The 22,265-nt window shown below is 42.9% G+C and overlaps 1 protein-coding gene across 8 annotated transcripts in view; it reads right to left on the reverse strand.

The window, feature by feature from the left end:
- ADGRB3 (adhesion G protein-coupled receptor B3) overlaps positions 1 to 22,021 on the reverse strand; it is a 474,460-nt gene extending 452,439 nt beyond the window's left edge. For 3 of the 8 annotated variants that reach the window (XM_075414596.1, XM_075414594.1, XM_075414588.1), the window contains exons 1-2: positions 19,528 to 20,249; positions 17,651 to 18,419 (exon numbers count right to left, since the gene is read on the reverse strand). In XM_075414596.1, coding sequence (XP_075270711.1) covers positions 17,651 to 18,404 — 754 coding nt within the window. In that variant the 5' untranslated portion in view covers positions 18,405 to 18,419; positions 19,528 to 20,249. Of the gene's footprint in view, positions 1 to 17,650; positions 18,420 to 19,527; positions 20,251 to 20,898; positions 21,091 to 21,143 lie in introns of those variants that run through there. The other 5 variants (XM_075414591.1, XM_075414589.1, XM_075414590.1 and 2 more) reach the window with 5 other exon arrangements.
- Between the last annotated feature and the right edge of the window lie 244 nt (positions 22,022 to 22,265).

The following is a 22,265-nucleotide window of genomic DNA, read 5'->3' on the forward strand; positions in this document are numbered from 1 at the left end:
AAATAGAAATATGCATTCAAAGGCTGCAGGGGACACCTGTGTGGACAAAGACATTTATATATGGTATTTGGCCAGAGTTCAAAATCTGTGCTACTAAATGTCCACCTGGGAGAACTAGGACAACGTATGCTGTGGCAAACGTGCCAAAGACAGGGTGACTGAAAAAGGGGGGGGTAATTCATAGCATTTTCTTGAATACAAAACAAATAAAAAGTAAAATAACACTGTGATTGGTCGTTAAAGCTATTCAGTGATACAAATGAAGATTAACTGAATAAAGACAGCTCAGAGAGCAAGAGTGCTTCCAGCACCATTGCTACTCATAAGCACATGGATCTAACATTGCCCTGAAAAGGTCATCAGTCCATCTGTTTCTTTGGCAGAGGTGACAACCAGCCTACCTGGATTACTCCCTCCTAACAGTATTTAACATACCATAATCCTAAAACCAAACAGAGGCAATCACATAAAAATCCAGAGGACAATCTAAAGCATTTCTATGTTATTGCAGACACAATGGGCTGGAAGAAACACATGTCATTACTCTGTAGCAAAAACCACTGATTTCAACAGTTTCTGATAAGCCAGATCTTCCAAATGAAATTGCACATGATTTATGGTATCATTAGACTCAATTGTCTCTATGTAGACAATTATTTCCATTTCTCTGATCTTATAGTGTGGTTCATTATAAATAATTTAAACAAGAAAATGTATAACATACATTGAACTATTTATTTTAATAATTTCATTTGTTACACATTCATACTCATAAATGAAAGTATTTCAATGTTATTTATGATCCATGTGATTTCAAAGACTTCTTACGCAGTTTAGACTAAGGTATTATCACATTTGAGTAGACTTCAGTGCATATAAACACAGCAGATCTATTAAAAATACAGTAGTCATCTGTGACAATGAAAACACTGACATAAGAAAAATTAAAACTTGATTAAATTACACCTGTACCTTTGTCTTTCTTACATTAATGAGTAACTAACTTGTAACTGTGCTTTCATATAAACAGAAAAAAGAATACTTGCTATAAATAAAATCTAGAAATGTCACTGAGAGTTTCATTTTTAAGAATGCTTGTGGGTCTTTCTAGTAGTTCTTGTGCTTAAACTGACAAGAACTCAAAACCAGAGAACATGAAAAACTCTGACTCACCACCTCCACTTCAATCCCACTGATATCAGTGGAAATTAAATACTAATGTAAGCAAAGCTTGACAAGCAACATCATGAAAATCTTCAAGGTTGCTGCAAATCACAGAATCACAGAATCACAGAATGGTAGGGGTTGGAAGGGACCTCTGTGGGTCATCCAGTCCAACCCCCCTGCCCAAGCAAGGTCACCTACAGCAGGCTGCACAGGACCTTGTCCAGGTGGGTCTTGAATATCTCCAGAGAAGGAGACTCCACAGCCTCCCTGGGCAGCCTGTTCCAGTCCTCCGTCACCCTCAGAGGGAAGAAGTTCTTCCTCATGTTCAGACGGAACTTCCTATGCTTCAGTTTGTGCCCATTGCCCCTTGTCCTGTCGCTGGGCACCACTGAAAAGAGTCTGGCCCCATTCTCCTGACACCCACCCTTAGGATATTTATAAGCATTGATAAGGTCCCCTCTCAGCCTTCTCTTCTTCAGGCTGAACAAGCCCAGCTCCCTCAGCCTTTCCTCGTAGGAGAGATGCTCCAGTCCCCACATCATCCTCGCAGCCCTCCTCTCAACTCTCTCCAGTAGCTCCTCATCTTTCTTGAACCGGGGAGGCCAGAACTGGACAGAGTACTCCAGATGAGGCCTCACTAGGGCAGAGTAGAGGGGAAGGAGAACCTCCCTCGACCTGCTGGCCACACTCCTCCTAATGCATCCCAGGATTCCATTGCCCTTCTTGGCAACCAGGGCACACTGCTGGCTCATGGTCAACTTGTCATCCCCCAGGAGTCCCAGGTCTTTCTCCACAGAGCTGCTCTGCAGCAGGTACACCCCAAGCCTGTACTGGTGCATGGGGTTGTTCCTCCCCAGGTGCAAGACCCTGCACCTGCCCTGGCTGAACTTCATCAGGTTCCTCTCCACCCAACTTTCCAGCCTGTCCAGCTCTTGCTTAATGGCAGCACAGCCTTCTGGTGTATCTACCACACCTCCCAGTTTTGTGTCATCAGCAAACTTGCTGAGGGTACACTCTGTCCCTTCATCCAGGTCGTCAATGAAGAAGTTGAACAAGGCTGGGCCAAGTACTGACCCCTGGGGGACACCACTAGTTACAGGCCTCCAACTAGACTCAGCGCCGCTGATGACAGAGCTCTGAGTTCTGCCATTCAGCCAGTTCTCAACCCACTTCACTGACCACTCATCCAGCCCACACTTCCTGAGCTTCCCTAGGAGGACGCTTCGGGAGACAGTGTCAAAAGCCTTGCTGAAGTCGAGGCAGACAACATCCACTGCTCTCCCCTCATCTACCCAGCCAGTCATGCCATCTTAGAAAGGTATCAGATTGATCAAGCATGATTTCCCCTTGGTGAATCCATGTTGACTACTCCTGATAACCTTCTTTTCTTCCACTTGCTTGATGATGACCTCTAGAATGAGTTGCTCATGGATTAACTCACAATATTTGTGTACAGTCTAGATACCTGCTTGGGTGTCTAAAGTGGGACTGAGCAGAACTGGAAGCTTCATTTCAACTAAGTGGTGCAGATGGCCTGTAATTAGCTCCTCAAGTGCCTATATGGGGACATCCCTGTTCCTGAGTGGCCTAAGTAAAGGCCTCCAGGACTGCACACTGTACTTTGTTCCCTCTTCAAGCCTGATCAGGGACCTAGGTGAACACACAAGTCAGCTGTGTGCCAGAAAAAGGTATCTAACCTGCTGATGGCCAAACCTATATGCGCTCTTGGGCAATGCTATGTATCTGAGAAAGTACTAAGCTGAACCCAAAGACTTTATGCTCACTTTTGTTCAAAAATTTCAGCTATGGAAAACGACAGAATATGCGTTTCACATATAAACATGCTGCTTAAAGTAGGTAACTCTTAAGGAGGAGGAGATACAAGTTCATGGTCATCCTTAGCCTGGGGAAACTTCAGCACATAATTTCTCTGTCCTGGGATACTGCCCTCAATAGTAGGCAAAGGGTTCACATTAAGTGTTGGTATGTTCTGATACGTCTATGAAACTACAGCACTGCAAGAAATAAGAAAGCAAGACTTATGGGGTCAGCAGAAGCAACTCAGAGGAAACCCCACTCTGTACTGGTGGTTAAAGTGTTTCCTGGGCAATGCGCACATTCAGTTCATATACTAGCTTAACCCACTGCAATTTGGTTGCCTGTCTATACTCTATCATCACTGCAGTAATGGGACTTGCAGAAATGAAGGAGGCATGAACTGGAATGCATATTCTGCCTTTTATGACTGAGACCTTTTTTGTGTGTAAAACCAATGGAGAAAACCCGTGGAAGCTGATGGCACAGAGCAATGGGAGAAAATAAATAGATTTGAAGAGAATTCATAACACACAGGAATTACGTGCAAGGTAGAATGTGAAGCTGGGAATACCGACTCTCCACAGACCTTCAGCTTCAACTGGTTGTGTGACTGGAGTGACGAGGAAACAAAACCAGGCAATTAAATAACAGAGATTCTATTTCTTTGTCCAAGCCTGTGCATTTCTTGGGCTAGCTGAAACAAAGACTGTTTTTTCTTTTGTTTTGGTTTGGTTTATTTTCGTTTCTAATTCCTGCAAAGCTTCTGTGTTTGTTTACTTCACCTATTTTATGCCCCAGAAGGGATAAACTGTAAGCTTAGAGTGCTAATAAGACTGGAGTTCTGTGAAAGTGCAAGCTTCTGAGAAATCTGAGGGTTTAGCTGAAAGACTAATGTAAAGAACTAACAACCTAGAGACAAGACAAAGTGCGGGGAGACCAAGAAAAAAAAAAAGCAAAAAACATGCTTAGAGCCAGTATAATTTCAAGGGAAGCTTAAGTATGTATAAACCTTGTGTTATGAGTTGCAAACCAAGAAGCCTGCTCAGTATTTAGCTGTGAGTTCCATCAGGGCAATGTGACAATTTCTAAGACAGAGCTACAAGTTACAAGTACCAAATGCAATGAAATGGACTTGGTGGCCTGAGGGTCTGTCTTATGAGAGGAACAGTGTGTGATCATCCTTCAAGTTAGCATGCATATAATGTATCCTCTGATCAACACAGCGCTTTGTGTCTTTGCCAGTGCATCACTACCACCATGAGCAATGTGTGTCTGCCAAAGGAACAAAGGAGAATACTGGGGGTCTTTTGCCTGTATGCCAAAAGGATCCCTGTCTTGAAATGGCAGGATTCCCAACTACAACACTGTACCAGACACCATCTTGGTGTCATATCGGCATAGTGCCTTTCAGTAGGAGAGATTTAGCATCTCCAGCGTTTTTCCTCAAGAAATCTCCAGCGTACCCTATACCTAGTCTCCATTGTTTAATTTACTTACGCATTTTGAATTAATCCGTATAACAAACACTTTCTAAATTTTCATCTTTTCAGCTCATTTGGAATCTAATTTTCTCCCTGAGTAAAGGTCTGTACAGACTTTTATTCAGAATACCACAGTGATTCTCCTTAATTTGCCAAAAAAGATCACCTTTAATTAACAGTATTCATCCTTAAAATGTACAAAGACTGTAAGCAGCCACAAAACATAAGCTCAAAACTGGTAATGGTAACTGAGCTGTGAGGAAAGAGGAAATGCACAAGACTTTTAAATGCTTGCTTGGTATCAGACATGTAACAAAGATCCATGTTAACAGGGCTGTGCAATTCATAGAATTCTGTGCTGCTAGCAAAATGACTTGTATTTTTTAATTGAGATCTCTCTTAGCCAGAACAATAGGAACCAGATCACTGAAAAGATACATCTTGATTTTAATGCAAAATGATTCTCTAATATCTTCCATACCCAACTGTTTGAAGTGAAATATTATGATCAAAGTATACGTGTGATAGAAAACAGACCTTAAAAATGTAAAAAATCCTTTGACACTATGCCACAGGATTATTGTAAGATATTCAGCTAGGATTTTAAAAAACGGCAGTTACTAACCTCTGAAATCTAATAATTGCTGGACAGTGTTTCAGTAGATCACCAAAACATCCTACGTGATTGCTTTTGCAGTTCTCACCTCATTCCATCTTGCTAAATTATAAATTCTGTTGTTAAGGTGATATTTTTGTCATGTTTTTTGATAACCTTTGCTATGTACACTCACATACTTTGGGGCCACATATTCTTCCACAGCTTGCAATACAATAAATATTATCTTCCAATACTTCATACTTTGATGCCTTCTCCTTCCTAGGAAGAAACTCCCTGACAGTGGGTGTCATCTTAAATGACTGTCAGCTTTGTGTTCAAACACGTATCACATAATTAAAATGTTTGGTGAAAGGAAAAAATTAGAGACAAATACAAACTCAAATTTACACAAAAACAAGAATTAAGAAGCATCTATTCCTACAGCAGTTGTGTCAGCCATAGCCAAACATCAGCCAACTGCTGCTGAAGCAATTCATGTTTTTATCCAGATGTGTTTAGTGTGATACCATTTGTCAAACATAGATCAATAAGGTGATACTACTTTTTCTCTCATGTAAGAGAAAAAAGTTGCAGGCTTTAAAATGCTGTAATTTTGTAACAAATTCCATGGCAGCTCCTGGACCCATTCATAGAATCACAGAATCGTTTGAGCTGGAAAGGACCTTAAAGATCACCTAGTTCCAACCCCCTTGCCATGGGCAGGGACACCTTCCACTAAACCTGGTTGCTCAAAGCTCCATCCAACCTGGCCCCGAACACTGTCAGGGAGGGGGCAGCCACAGCTTCTCTGGGCAACCTGTTCCACTGCCTCGCCACCCTCAGAGTAAAGAATTTTCTTATGTCTAATCTAAATCTCCAGCACTGGACCCAGTAGTCCAGACGGGGTTTCACCAGAGCAGAGTAGAGGGGCAGAATCACCTCCCATTCAACCGAACGGAAAAATAAAAACGTACAGTGACCATAACCAGTGCCATTTTTGCTTATTAATTCTAAATAAATTTTAGTGTAGCCCTGTTTCCCAATGAATACAGCACTGATGTTGCCATTAAAAAGCCTCCGGATATGTCAAGTATCGTCTGAACTTGTCTTGTTCTTCCTGGAGCTTTGTTTCGTTTGTTTAATGATCATCCAGCTATCTCCTGGTTTCTTGAATTTTTGTTTGTCTTTCTAGAACCGTATTATTTTTACAGATGGTAGCAACAAACAGCTGTTCTGTACAGAATGAGGTACTTCTAACCCCAGCATAACAATGCAATGCAGAAAAGTACAGTCATGGCAATGAGAGAATGGTTTGCAAGCAGAGGTGTCCAAGCAGGAGAGACTGGACGCAGTGCAGTGGAGCACAGGTCTGTCAGGGTCAGCGAGGGCCAGAGGATGGCACTGGGGATCCCAGAGCTAATGAAGAATACGCTGATGATCAGTTAAAGCAGTGCATATCTGGGAATGGGACAAAACCATGTTCTAGCCTAATAAGAAAAAACAACATTTATCCAACTTATGTAAGACAGTCCATAAAGAGTAAATTTGTTATTAATTTATTATTAACATTTATTAATATTTATTCATTTGACAGTAATTTATTTATTGTTATAATTAATTTGTTTAATAATATTTAGAGAAATTATTGTTAATAACAAAATAATGGTTTCCTTTTCTAATATTGATTAGATATATTTAAGGTACTCACATTTTCAACTGAAGGTATTTACTGGCAAACCTGCTTTTAATTAAATCCCATTTACATGACTAATCCTGTTGATTCAATGAGATTAATCATGTACAAATGAACACCAAAGCAGCAGTTTAGTCATGTGTGAAAAATATTTAGATGCTACATCCTGCCACACTTGGGTTCCTTTTCATGTCTTATTTATGATAGAAATTCTTTTATTGTTGCTGTGTGCATTATGTTATTAGACTAAAATCTATTTTTTGCAACACTCCAGATTTTACAAGGACAAAAATCCATTATCAAAAACCTTAAAAGCACGGAATAGGAGGTAAATACAAAAGTCCTTCATTCCCTTCACATATTTCACCTGCAAAACCACCACTTAAACCACACTTTCACTTCAAGCACCAGAAAATACCCGAAGACAATATGGATTTGCTTTTCATCAGAACTATGGAGAAAAAAAAAATCTTTCTAGTTTAGCAGTGATAGCATAATCTATGTATTTTAAGTACCTGTATGATACTGATTACTGAGCAAACTATAAACTTTGACGTATTTATCCTCATAATTCAGCTGAAGGCAAGGCAACACCATTATAACAATATCATGGGGAAAGGAAGTGATGCACAGAAGCTGTATTTACAAAAGAAATCAAATAAATTTATGTGCTTCATCATCACTTCCAAGGCCTACACCCAAAATGGGGACCTCCAAAATGTTCACTCCAGGGCAGTCCACACCCGCTGGTGTCTAAGAGCCGTAAAAAACATGCAGAAGGTGCATACATGGGTCCGGGCACTGCCTTAGCAGTGAGAAGTAGCAAACTCCTGAGAGTCACTTTGCCAGTAGGGCTGAATCCAAAAGGTGGTCTTGGATCACACCTGCCTAACCAAGCTTTGCACAAGAAACAGCCAGAGGTGGCATCCTCCTTTTATAGTGGTATCCTCCTTTTATAATCCTCTATGTGCATACTGCTAACCCAGACCTGAGTGTCCTGTAAACAACTGCAGCACCTGGAGCAATCTGGACTTAGTGGCTCTGCTTCTCAGAAGGTTCTGCCTGGTCAAGGAACAGGATTACTCTTGACTGTTCCCAATTTTGAAGCTGCCCCAATTTTTGTGGATAAACTAAAAATTCAGTGGACTAAAGAGAATGAATATGTAGTAATTCGAACATTCGTTTATGAGACAGGAAAACATCAGTTCCAGGCCTGGCTCCAATTATTTTAAAGTATATTATCCCAGGACAATAACTATCAAACTTTTCTTCTAGTGATAATTCTCTTTCAAGCGGTGAAACTCATATCTATTGCACTTATGAACCCAAATAATAGCATAATCATCTGAAGCCCTACAGCCCTGTACATAACTCCCACAACCCTATCAGATGTTCAGACTGGCTAATATCCCAGCCTTGGCACCCTCCTCCCTTCCAAGGAGAGTGAAACTCCATGATACCGTCTGTATTACTAGTGACTTCCTAAACACTTGGTGCAGATGGGACCAGCTGGACTAGGCTCTGTACTCACATTACACCTGCAGTGCTGAACATTTTTCCTCCTCTCCTTTGTCAGTTTGAAGCACATCATCAGCCTTCAAACCTACCAGTAGAGAGCATCTGTACACGTGCCAATCACTGCAGCTATCAGCCAATACCACAGAACAAACAAAACACTTCCAAGGATAAAAACATAACTCGTTATAGTTCAAGCTGAAGTGCCCATCTTCACAGACAATTGAAATCTTCTGTGTATACAGTACAGAAAGGACTGCAAAAATATATTCATAGAATAGAGAAGCAAACAGTGTATCAGAAAAAGTGAACCATTTGGATTCAAATATTCCACATGAAATCTTCAGACGTAAGATCTTCCAAAACTCTTTTGGGGAAAGGTATTCTTGCATGAAACATTTACAATGTTATTCCTCATAACCAATAAATAGCATGAATCCGATTTAGTGATTTTCTAATAACGTAATTTAAGCCCTTTCTAGCTGCATGACAGGAATGAGTTCCAACGGCTTTGCAGACTCACGCCCGAGCACTCTGTGCACACTTTCACAGCAATCTGCACCACTCTCTAACGGTCAGCAGGAAGCCCTGGATAAACATGTATCTTGGACTCTGTTTTGAAGGATCCACCACTAACATCGTGTACTGGGTCTGGCTGAGACAGATTTCATTTTCTCCATAGCAGCCCTGATAGTGCTGAGCTTTGCATTGGTAGCTAGAAAAGGGTTGACAACACACCAGTGTTTTAGCTACGGCTGAGCAGTGCTCACACAGCATCAAGGCTGTCTCGCCAACATTTGCCCCACCCCCATGCCAGTAGGCTGCGGGGTGGGCAGGATTTTGGGAGGGGACATAGTAGGGACTGACCCAAAAACGACTGTTGGGATATTCTATACAATATGACTTCTGCTCAGCAATATAAGCTAGGAGAAAGGAGGAGGGAGGGCATTAGTTTTTACAACATTTGTCGTATGGAGCAACCGCTACGCCTCCTGAAGCCCTGCTTCACGGGAAATGGCCAGACATCACCTGCTGATGGAGAGTAGAGAATAAATCTTTTATTTTCCTTTGCTTCCATGCGTGGCCTTTTGTTTTTGCTTTATTAAGCTGCTTTTATCTTGACCCACACGTTTTCCCATCTTTTTTTCTTATTCCCTGTCCTGCTGAGGATGGGAGTGACAAGGCGACTTGGGGGGCACCTGGCATCCAGCTAAGGTCAACCCACCACAAACTGTAACCAAACCTGGTATAGCTGCCTAGAAACACAAGCTGATGTACCTGGCTGCTAACATATGGAAAAGAGCGGGCAGGGGTAACATGTATTGACCTCATTTTGATAGACTTTTTTTTTTTTCCTAAGCAATTCTAAACCAGGCTGAACCAGCACCACTGTTCCTCTCCAGCTCTTTCTTACGCCACTTTTTGGTACTGATAGAGGCTTAGCTGGGCCTTCACAGCACACTCACCCAACATGAAGATCATCCAATTAAAAAACCCAAGGTGAATAGTTTTCTGCTTGGCTGATGTACTGACATAGCTCAGGAAAAAAGAAAGGAGAGAAGCCAGAGCCATCTCAGCAGCAATGGGGTCTCAGATTCTCACAAGCAACTTGTGGTAATATACCTCAGTTAATGACACTGGTTAACAAATTCCCCCTTAACATAAGGCATTTCCAACGCTAGTTAGAAGTGGTAAGGCTGGAAGTCCTGTTAATAATTTTGCACAGCTAAGAGTCAGAGAATTGCTGTTTTGATCCTTCATCCTCCCATCATCCTTCAGCAAAGATGTTCAACAGCACACAACTATCAGCTATGGCTGAAAGTTATAAACCATGCTACAAACAAACACTGTCTCAGCGTAACTGATGAATGAGCTACCAGTACATGAAGAAGAACAACATGAACATCTCTTGAAGAATAAAAGAAAGCAAACTGGTGAAAATTTCCTAAAAAGGGATGACACGTTGTTTTCCCCATTGTCACCAGTTTTCTGTCAAGCCACCAAAAAATGGATGGTATTCAAAGCTTATATTTTTGTTGTGGTTTTGCCATTTCAAAGAGATAGAAATAAAAGAAATATTAATTTGAGTGGGTCATATGTCTTGTTTCCCCCTCAGATAATGAAAAAGAACAAAACCAAGAAATTGGAGTAAAGCACATAAAGAGATAGGCTGACCAGCTGAGAGAGAAAGAAACACAGCAAACAGTTACAAAATTGCTTTTTTTAAAGTAATCTTCTTCACTATACCAAATGTCAAGGATGGTTTCAAAAGTAAAACTACAGTGAAAAAAAATCTTAAGTAATACAAATGATTAAATAATTTGCCTTTAGTAGAAGGAACACATGCTATCACTGTGTCACATCTCTTTTGTGGGCTCTAATCTAATCTTCATTTAGACCAAATTATATTGATCGCGCGGGGAATTTGCCTTGAGTAAGGAAAACAGTTTGGCCTTTGCAGGGTAAAGTAACAACACTGGTCTCATACATTGTTATTATAGATTGTTTTTATTAATTCTGATGGCAGCTAGTCCATCTGAAAAATGTATCAGTAATTTGGCAAAAAACTTTATTTATAACTTCTTTAAGAGACTAACAGAACTGAGAATGACTTTGAAAAATTTGACTGTCTTCCTCCTGAGATTTAACTAGCATCAGAAAGGGCTCAAACTCTGAAATATTAATAAATCAATGACGCATAATTTGTAAATTTGTACTTTATATCATGTACAACTTCCTCTATTCTAAAGAGCATTTTACATTTCTTGTTAACAGTGAATGCAAATAAAGCTCAATGGAATTCTGCAGTGACCTTTGTTTTATTACAATTCCTGCATATTTATAAATGAACAGCTAAACTTCAATTCGAGAACTACAAAAACTTTGAGTTGGAATCCTTTGATAAAACACAACTGAATAAACTTCATAAAATTAATTCCCTAAGAAGAGAAAAATAAAGTCTCCTCTGAAAATTCCTCTGTGTATACCAACACACAAACCAGATTTTTCCATGCTTTTGCAAATAGACAAATAAACAAAACAGCAATATGGATAGATTTGAACAGAAGAGGATAAATTGATTTAAAAAGAGCACAGGAGAACATATTAAATGTAATAGATCATATAATCACTGCATTACATAACTGTGTAAAATATAAATATGTAGGTATAAAACACTGCATAATAATAAGAAATGCAGTACCTGCATTATGTCATAATATAATTCCATGTAATGTCACTGAGACCTAATAACTGAAATCCCACTATGTAAACAGAATCACCATTAACTTCTGTTAATGGCTGTTCCACACATGAACACTTCCACATTTGTCAAAAGCACAAGCATATCAGAGGACAAGGTCCAAAATACCGTAAACATATTGTATACTCTGCCCACCCAGAAAAAGTGCAACAGAAGTATTTGAAGACAAAAGCCACAGTTTACTGTTACGAGAAAGGCAGAAAAAGAAGGCATGACTGGTCTGAATTATTTGATAGTACAGGACTTGGTGCTATCAAGTACTTGTTCACTGGAGCCAACAGCAAGAGAGTCAAACTTCTGTTCCTAATTTGGACATGCTTTGACTTCATTGTGAACACCTGATTTCCTTATATACCTTCCCCATTCTTTACTGCTGGTTCCTATTTAAGTTCTGTGTTCTTCAGAGTGGAGGTCTCTAGCAGCATTCATCCTCAGCTGAGAGTAGGTCTCCACAATGTCTGATGTGCACTAATGGACATAAATACAGGTTTAATTCAAGCAAAAATGGCAGTCTGGGGAAACAAAATCCTGGTTTTGGTTATAACAGGGCTTCCAACATACTATTTCATTGAAGCCATGAATGTTTAAAACAAGCACTGAGCTCATGAAAAACTGGTATTCAGATCCCATACAGTACATCTGTGATCTCGCTGAAGGCAGGGCAAATACTTGACTGCAGTAGGCTGACCTTTCCCACAAAATAAATAATACACCATCCTGTTAGTGTGAGAAGTGCTGACAAAATACTGATAGAATCTGTGACACCAAAGAAACTACCACTCAGTCATATATATATAACCAAGTATATTTATTAATAAAGCATTTAAATAACTGGAAGCAAAGCTATTTATATAGGCTTCTCCTACTATAAAGGAAATTGTCCAGGTATTTTCTTTTTCGAAGGTATCAGAAAATTCACTTATGGATTGACCCACACTCCACCAAATTCAGTACACATATGTGAAGTGCTGATTACTCTTGCACACAAACTTCTAAACTTTACATTAAAACAAGAAATTTTGTAGTTTACTGAAGAAAATCAGGTGGAAATGATCAATACAGCACAAACTGAAGTACAATCATTAGTGATAATAGCATATAATCCTTGAAAAGAAAGGTAGGCCTTATTGATTAAAAGAGATTCTGATAATTAATGCTTTTTCTACACTGCATTGTTTCAAAAAAAAGAATCTGAAATCAAACTTGCATGACTCCGATAAAGCATCCTATTACGAGTGGTTCAGAGTGAGCCAAATATGTGCTACTAATATAAATGTTTAGGGTGATTGTTTTCTTTTAGCAAAGTAAGTCAAAAAGGGCATCATATGGAGCACACTGGAATCCATAGGAGACTTTGAAACATTTCCTTCCATAAAGAAGAAACACAACATCTCTAACTGATTTTATGAAAGTTTCTGTGATGATTTTTGCCATGAACATTTTAGGAGTAACAATATTCATGTAAAAAAATATTATTTAAAGTGAAATTTTTTTTTTTTTTACTTTCTAGATTTTCACTGAGGTCAAACTGCTCATAACAGTGTGATAACAAACTGTTCGTAACTGCTCATAACCTGCATGGTAATAGGCTATTTTCGCATATCAGTTTTAAGTTTTTAAACAATATTTTAAAAGCCATAATTAAAAATACCTTTCACACAAAATCAAAAAGCCTGTTCTACTATTAGTGCTCATCTTCCTTTGTCCTCTTCAACTCACGGAAAACAGTACCACTGTAAGCAGCAGAATGTAAAAACTACTAAAAGTCTTTCAAGTATGTTACTGTACTCATTCAATACTCTGGACAACAGTTTTATTTAATTTGTGTTTTCTAAATTTTGCTTTAAATAGTTGTTGCACAGTAAATATTAAATATCCCTGTAGAAATGTATGGTTCTTAGACTCCATTTTGTAATTTTTGATCTCGCTAGACAAATCCTGTTCTAACAGTTTAAATCCTCTGATGCAGCCATGCTATGCCATGTTATTACTGTCTAAGACTTTCTGACTAGGAATGTCCAGCCTACTCAGCCAACTAGTGACCTGTGGGTATGTGATGAATATTATAAATTTATCTTAAATGTGTGCAACAGGAGGTGAGTATTGATGGAGCAACATATAAATAAATGCATACACAGCGTGAAAGCCTCACAAAACTATCTGCATCCTACATCTTACTATTAATCAGCAATGTGTCATAAATTGTTGTTTAAAGAGACATCTATTACAGTAAATCCCCTGTTAAGATATCCCTGTTGTTTTGAGATCTGAAATCAGGAAAACATAAATAAATAAATCAGTTGCTGAATACTGAGATGCTGGCACCCAGTGAGCTGTAAGAATTTGTGACAAAGTAGACCAATGCTACATTTCTAGCATATTAAAAAATCCCTACTAAAATTATTTTAAACTGCCTGAAAAAAGATATACAGGATTAAGCCTGGAACTCCAAATGCCAAGATTTAATTAATAAGAATATTCTCTCTCTTATTTTTTTCTGTTGGATGAAAGTAAGAGGACGAAATAATTATTTTCATTGTTTTATAAGGGCCCCTGTCAGATATGGCAGTAAAACACAGGGGAAATCTCTCTCTCAGCTTCTGTCTAAGTAACTATTATGAAAACCCACAATAATATCATGGCTTTGTAATGGACACAATAAGAAAAGACCTTTTTGTATTCTTATTGTCATTCACAAAATTGTACAGATTGACTACATGCAAAGGTTTTACGAGTCCACTAAAGTTGGAACTAGGCTCTGTCTTATTGAGAGAAACTTCACGAGATGCTGCAGTCACAGCACTGAAGATGAAGCGGACAAATTCCCCTGAGCCCTTAAATTCAGGACCCTGCCATTGTGTTCACTGAGATCTGTTTGCTAGTGCTTTGATCCAGGCTAAGCACCCTAGATGTAAGGCTACGGAAAAGGAGCAAGATACAATGAAACTGGGTCTTAGTGAAAACGTGGCGATTTTCAATATTGCTTTAATCAGTGACACCAAAGATGATCTGCCTGCGGAAGAAATGCTGATTAAACCACGTATTTCCAAAACTTTTTATTAAAAAAAAGAATAGTTACAGCTTTCTTTTTTGACCTAGTTCCTATTTTTTGTTCAACACCTCAGCACTTTTAGAAACACAATCATCCATTGTATACTCATCACATCTTTTGTAAAATGCAACACTTTTTTAAAAAAGGAAAAATACTGACTTTCATCCATTTTCCTAAACCATTTATCATATTCGAAACTGTAAAAATCCTCAGAGGTTCAAAAAAGAAACAGTAGGCTTTAATCTAAACGCTCTCTATTTACATTAGGGTTCTAAAATATGACTGGAAGTAGTTTTGGGAAAAGATTTTGCACTTCATACAGTTAAGCTTGATGAAAGTAAATCCAAAGGGTGGGATGGCAGTACAGTAGTACTGTAGAAAGCTGTCAGGTCTTTGCAATTCTTTTCTGAATGCCATTGCTAGGCAATGTCAGTACCAAACCTCAAAGTAATACACGAGTTCATAAAACACAATCTTACCAAGTCCAGAGCATTCTCAATGTTAGGCAAACTCCATTCCCCTTAAAACTCAGCTTACACTGACAAAACTGTACTTCCAGTTGCTGCTACGAACCCTAACAAGAAGAAACCATTCTGTTGGTTACTGGTCAACCTTGGTTTTGCTACCTGTGCCGATCTAACGTGAACCAGAATGCCTGTGAAAACAAGGTCTGCGTTTCTTGCCTAAATGTTTGCTGACACAAGCTACGAACTGCACTATGTTTGTGGCAGGAATACGCTACATTTTGATCCCTCAACAAAGCCTCCAACTGCACCACGAACCAGCTTTATACATACAAACACACTGACCGACGTGCTTGATAAACCTACAGAAAAGAAAGCCTCAACACACCTCTCCTGCATATTTTTAGCCTTCTGAGGAAAGGGGGAAAGCGCTTTAGAACTGAGTGGAGGACAAAGAGCATACTGCTAGTGAGAAGTACCGCGAGGCCTGATTTGCCAACTGATTGTAACTTCTCATAGCAACCTGACGAACAATTTCCAACTGTATTAAAGTAATTAAACACTGAAATAATTGTGTTACTGTTAAAATTCTCAGCAACACAAAAAAACTATCCTCTAAGTACAGTGAAAAAAAATAAAGAAGGAAACCTTCCACCTACCAAACAAAACTTCCCCCCCCCCCAACAATGCTGCTCCTCAAGCTCACACCCAGGAAAACCAGCAGCAGCAAGAATTAAAATATGTCTTAAGTCAGAAGCAAAATCATGTTGGAAACGTGTTTCAAAATTTAAGGGGGGAAAAAAAAAAGCGTTTGCTCTCTGCTTCCTCTGCCCCTCCCGCCAGGCAGATCTCAGAAACGGGTGCGTTCCCTGGGAGATACGCATCCCCCGGGAATTCGGCCTGATTTTGCGGGGGGGTGTGTTAAAGGAGCCTGTGCACACACACCCCCCCCCCAGCCCCCTCAACGCGGTGGCACCACCGGCGATCAGGGCCGGGGACGTGGGGGTGACTCCCGCGCGGGAGGGGGGGGGGCGGGGAGGCAGCCGCCACGCCGCGGCTCCTACATGCCCGGGGGCCTGCGGCCTGCGCGTTTCCGAGCGGGCTCCGTCGCCGCTTCCCCGTGCCCCGGCCCACGACAGTGTCAAACACCACCCCTGACGCTGCACGGGCTTCTCCGGGAGCTTTATGTTGTGTTGGTTTTTTTTCCTTACGCGAGATGAGCTTCCCCGCGCTTCAGGGTCGCTCTTCCGGCCTGGGCTGCGAGCTGCTGACCCGCAGGACGCCAGCAGTGTCCCTCGGCCCTCCCTTCCCGCCGGCCCTGCCCGCGGCCGCTGGCACCGCGGCAGCTGGAGCAAGTTCAGCTTTTCTTCTCCCACAGCGCCGGGCCTTGGCTGCCCTTAAAGGAAATCCTCTCCCAACAACGTGTCAATGTTACATTCCTCCACAAAGCGACTTCTATTGGGGGGCGGAGGGGGGGGCTGGGAGCTTGGCGCTGCCTCGCCACAGACTGGGAGCTTTGTGGCTGTGCAGAAAACAAGGAGAGGGGGAACATTTCCTGCATTAAAATGCAATACCCCGGGCTCGATGCCTTATCCCTTGCCGCAGGGGCACATCCCCCCCTCCCCCCCTTCCTGCACGGCTGCTGTGAAGGACCCCCTCGCCCACAGGTTGCAGCCTAGAGCCCCCCATCTAGGATCAGCCTGCGCTCTCCCTGCCTCTCAGCCCCACCACGTCCTTCCTGAAATCACCCCCCAGCCTCCCCCAAGATGTCAGGAGGCCGAAACGGGAGGTATGGAGCAGAGGGGCTAGGCGGAGGGCTGCCACTCTTGCTGGACCCCTGTTTTCCCACCATTCCACAACGCCCTTTTTCCAGCAGGGACAAGAAGCGGCTGCTGGGACTGACGCATCAGCCCACCCCCACCAGCATCCCTATGAGATTCAGAGCCTTCACCTCCTGGAGCAGAGGCTGCCTGGAGCAGCAGAAGCCTGTGGCCCCCACCGCAGGGCTCCCAGCAAGTCCGAACAGCATGGGCTGACCCTGCACGGTGCCTCACATCTCCAGGCATCACTGGCAGGGGGCTCACCCTGAAGAACTGAGTTTGCTTTTGGTTTGTTTTCAGATTGTCGAGCTCTAGCCCAGTTGGGACCAGGTGTCCCGATTGTGGCATATCTCCCAGTCTTTTAGTCAGGTTACCCGCATGCCTTTGGAAACGTTTTCCTTGCAAAGTCAAGGGATCCTATCAAGAGGGCCAAGATTTTGGACTCGGGTGATTGCGGTAAAGAGGTAGAGAGGGGGGAGAGCGATTCCCGGCTCGCCACCTGTGGGCATTACTCTTAAGTGGGGGCTGAAAACAGATGGACCCTATTTATGAGGAGTTTCAACAGTGCTAAGCAGAACTACATGCTGAAGGTTAGGCCAGTTTAGAAATGAAAATGCAGCCCTCCCTTGCCCTGAGGGAGCATGTGTCTTCTCTAGCCCTTTCGCCTCATCTGGAGCTGGAGTGGAGAGCAAGTCAAATGAATGCGAGCATCAAGGAGAGCTGGCCACGGGACCTACACACCAGTATGGGATTCAGCCCTCCCCTTCAAGCAGCACCTACCTTCTTTTGGCGGCCGTTTTGCTTCTCTGGTGAGGTTGCAGACCTGAGTGGTTTGCAGCTCCTGGGTCAGGCAGCCCTCCGTCTGCTCGTTGAGGGGCAGCACCACGTTGTTGAGCAACACCAGGGACTGGTCATCTATTCCCCATTCTCCCAGATGCTGAGGGCAGGTGCATTTTGTATACATGATCCCACAGGACTCGGTTCTCCCGTTCTCGGATTTCAAGCAGCTCTCCAACCAAGTGCATAACACATGGCACCCAAACTGGCTTGGGCTCACCTTGTTCAACACCAAAAACTCAAAGAAGGATTTTTGGTCTTCTTCTTTTTTATGTAATCCTGGGAAATCGATGGGATAGACGCGGCGTATCTGAATAAAATTCTTATCATACTGCAGAAATACAAAAGCATTCTTGGAATCGCAGAGCTGCATTATAGAGTGGTTATTTTTTAAAAGATCCTTTATTTTTTCATGGGAAAAATGATCAAACTGATAAGCCAAGAGGGAAAAGTTGGAGCAGCTGAAGTCTTTTTTGGAAAATTTCAGGTAAATACTATATTTGGTCGGATCTGGATTTTCCAGCGTCCAAGTGCAGTTTGTGAAGTTTTTAGGAAACATTTCACTTACAGAATATGATCCATAAATGACCCCCTTCACCAGCGTGGAACACCAGAAGTCTTGGGCAGCATTAAATCCAAACATAACCAGTAGATAGGTGGAAAATATATAAATCAGCAAATTACGAACAGCCTTCATCCTATGTCATTTGGCCTGCAGGAGATGAAATGAAATAAAAATGCAAGTAGAATTCTTCACGCATTGAAAAACCAAACTCCTTCCAATATTTGAGCCAGCTGTTTCCGAGCTTGCAGTTAGAGCCCCTTTCAGCAAGGAGGGCAGGTAATTTTTATTTTATAACGCAAGGGATGGGTTTGCCGCTGTGTGCGCAGCGCCATCACGTGGCCTTCGCAACAGCCAAGTCTACAGCCAAATTAAAAAACAACATCTATTAGGTTATTAATAGGAATGTCCTCTCCTGTCTAGGAGGTAGTCATCATGGCGTGGACTAGAACCGTTCAATTTAGGTAAAAAAAACCTAGACGCCTTACCCGACAGACTAAGAAGAAGGGCAATTTACTTATTTATTTCTTCAAAAAGTAAATAAGTAGTCTGCTATAGTCATATATGTGCACACACAATCTGCACATGCGGAATTCCACTGGAATAGAACAAGAAAGCCAGTGGCATCAGTTGTTCTGTATTATTTTTCTATTAAGTCTGAGAAACAACTGTGAAGAATTATAGCCATAATTTAAAACCACACAAATTATTATTTGTTACAGATGGAACATTATCTCCCATATGCCTGCATGCCTTCCTCCTGGCCACCTGGTACACAGAGGTCTCTATAAAAAGAAAACCCAGGCAGGAAATACTGAGATTAATGTATTAATACAATTTTGAGAGTATTGGAGAAAGAAACAAAGACAGATGGATGAAACTAGTGCTGGTCTGACACTACCGCTAAACACCAGCTTTTTAAGATAGCAATTTCAGTCTGCTACAACCTCTTAGCATGCATAAAATGGATCACTGTGTTAGCATCTACAGCCAGTATCTCTATACAGCTGGCAGTGCTACAGCAGGATCTCTGCACCTATTGGACTGCACTTGCCCTCTTATTATGAGTATGTCGTACTGCCTGATTAGCTGTATTTTGCGGACGTGCGCTCGAATGAAGAAAGACATATTACATTTTCTCTGCTGGTTATCTCCGAATAAAGCTGTTTTACTGCACCTGTCAACCATTACAGCCTCCACATGCTCTGTTCGCTTAACAGTGGCCTAGGTTATTAAAGCAAACCTCAGTTATATTTACCTCCGGAACGTTATCCAAAAAAATCAAATCGAATGTTTTCAGCATTAACCTTTGAGAAGTTGCTTTTCTCTTACAAATGAGTAGCTTTCCGCCTTCTGCTGTCAAATGCAAGCAGACAGAAGTGATGCCAAGCTAATTTCCAAACTCCCTAGATTGCAGTCTCTTCCACTGTTGCTCTGTAAGCAGAGGCAGACATACACACACAGGCACCGTCACTGAGTTTTGATCTGTGTCTTTGCCCAGCTTTTCATCTCCTCACCAAACAGCAAGGCATCTTCTGTCTCCCATTGCGTAACGCACAGCAAATCACCGGATTAAGCTCCCTTGAAGAGATTTCCGTGTCTCCTAGGTTGTAATTTAAACTCTGAATCTTGAAATGGGCAAAGCAGCACCAACTCTAACCCTCTTTATAGTGGAGGTTTAAAAAAAAAAAAAAAAAAAGCAGAACTGCTGCCGGGTCTATCCACACGGTCGGATTTTCTCCTTTCTGAGCATCCATCTCAATGAATAACACGGTCCTCCTTCTCCAAGCAGGGTCGATACAGCATTTAAGGTTTTAAAAACCAGAAACTTATCGGGAATTCTGGAAGCAATTTCCCCTTTGCCGAAGCACTTTGCAGGCAATGCAGTTCTGCGCAGTGTTATTCAGGATGGTGTAGGCGTTGAAAGCCAATGTGACAATAAGTGTCTAAATTAGGAATTCCACCCATGAAAAAGGATTAATTTTATAATCTGGAAAGCAAAAAGGGGTCTTACTCGCTGTTCTGTTTGAAAAGACAAAAAGCCTTTGACTTTTCCCATCCTATGTAATATCTGCACGAGAGAAATAAAGACGCCTGCAGTGCCAGGCTGTTTTCTACGAAGAAATAGCCCTCATTTTAGTTGGGTGTTTGTTCATGCAAGGCAATTGAAACGCAACGTTGTCTTAACGTCTCTCTCCCTGTGTGCCTTACACACACATACACACACACACATGCACACCCGCCCCGAGTGTGCCGGCGGCATTTCGTTTAGTTCGCAGAACACGGGAGTGAATCTGCTCACTGGAAGGGTCAGGCACTCAGATTGAAAAGATCTTTCGCTTGCATGGAGGAGGGAGTTAAGGAACGGCCACAGAGGCTTGAGGTTGCCCGTTTGGGAAGGGGGAGAACCCTTTTCTGCTCTGCAGCAAACGGGCGTTTAGTCTGGATATTCCCCGAACTGATTTTCTGGGTGACACTGTAGTTTAGCCGAACATAGACGGCGCCATCACTCCACTTATTTTTTTTTCCCCCAACAGAAGACCCACTGACTTCTCTTATTTTAACTTCCTATTAACCAAACGTTCCCCCCCCCTCCCCCCAGAAAAATCACCCCCAATCGTGCACAAACCTCTGGTTTTCTCGGTCTCGCTGGAAATGTCTCTCGGGGAAGCAGACCTGTCGCCAAACGGACTTCTCTAACTTTTAAAACTGCGGGGCTGAAGTAAACGCGGAGATCATTTCGTGCGCGCCGTCCCTTTCTCCGTCCTCCAACAACAGCCTGTCCCCCTCCGCCGCCGCCTCCTCCCCCGGATCCCGGGCTCTCCAGCCGTAATCCCGGGAGATGGGGGATGGAAATGCCCCGGGCGCCCTTACCTTCCCCTCCGAAAGCTGTCGGGCTCTTTCTCTACAGCGCTGACGCCACAGGCACGCGTCCCAGCAGCAGCGATGGAGAAATCCCCCGGCTGTCGGAAGCACCGTTTCCCATTTTCCCCGGCTCAGGTTCAAAACCAAGATTGGAAAAAAAAACCCCCCCAAAAAAAAAACACAAGAAGAAAAGCAGCAGGAGACAAAAAAAAAAAAAAAAAAAAGAAAGAAAGAAAAGGAACAACGCAAGCGAGAGAAAACCCCCGCGCGCCACACACACACCCCGCCGAGGGGGGGGAAAAAACCAAAAAGCAGCTTTGGCTCCGGATGCACCAAATCCAACCACACGGAGGGAAAGCGAAGGAGGGAAGAAAAAAAAAAAACAAACCCCACGAATAAAAAGCCAACAACACCTCAAACCAGCGAGACTGAAGGGGGGGAAAAAAATGGAAGTGGCTGAGCAAGCGAAGGTTTTGGGTTTGGGGGTTGGTTTTTCTTTGATTTTTTTCTTTTTCTTTCTCTTTTTTTTTTTTTTTTTTTTTTTTTTACTCGAAACAAAGTCTCAGCAGAGCAGCGCGGTGAGCGGCGATGCCAGGCGGGCGGCGGTCCGGGAAGGAGGGCTGAGGCGCCCGCGCGGGTCTGCTTGCGGTGGGTTGCGGCGGCGGTACCAGTGGACTTACTCCGCTTTCCTCCCTCCTTCTCCTCCTCCTCCTCCTCCTCCTCCCCCCGCAGGCACTAATGGCCGGGCAGCGGCGGGGGGGTCCTCGGCTGCCGATGCCGGGAAGCGGTGCGAGCGCCGGGGAACGCGCGGCGGGAGCGAGCGCGCCTCTCTGCCGCTGAGGGTGCGCGCGTGTGCCAGAGCCAGCCCGCCAGCCTCCGTGGGTGTCCGTGTGCGAGTGCGCGCGTATGCGCGCTCCCCGCCCCCAGCCCACCCCCACACCCCCCTTGCGCGCCCCTCCGCCGGGCGGGGGCTTGTGCGCGCCCCTGCGCCCTGCTCCGCGCGAGGAGCTCCTCCCCAGCTCCGGCGGCGCGCGTTCCCCGCGCCACGGCCGCTCGCCGCCGAGCGCGTCCCGGAGACGCCGATCTCCGCCTCCGGGAGGTTCCCCAGCGCGGCGGGGGGGCGGCTGCGCC

Source organism: Opisthocomus hoazin, chromosome 2 (assembly GCF_030867145.1).
Source record: "Opisthocomus hoazin isolate bOpiHoa1 chromosome 2, bOpiHoa1.hap1, whole genome shotgun sequence".
Lineage (NCBI taxonomy): Eukaryota > Metazoa > Chordata > Aves > Opisthocomiformes > Opisthocomidae > Opisthocomus > Opisthocomus hoazin.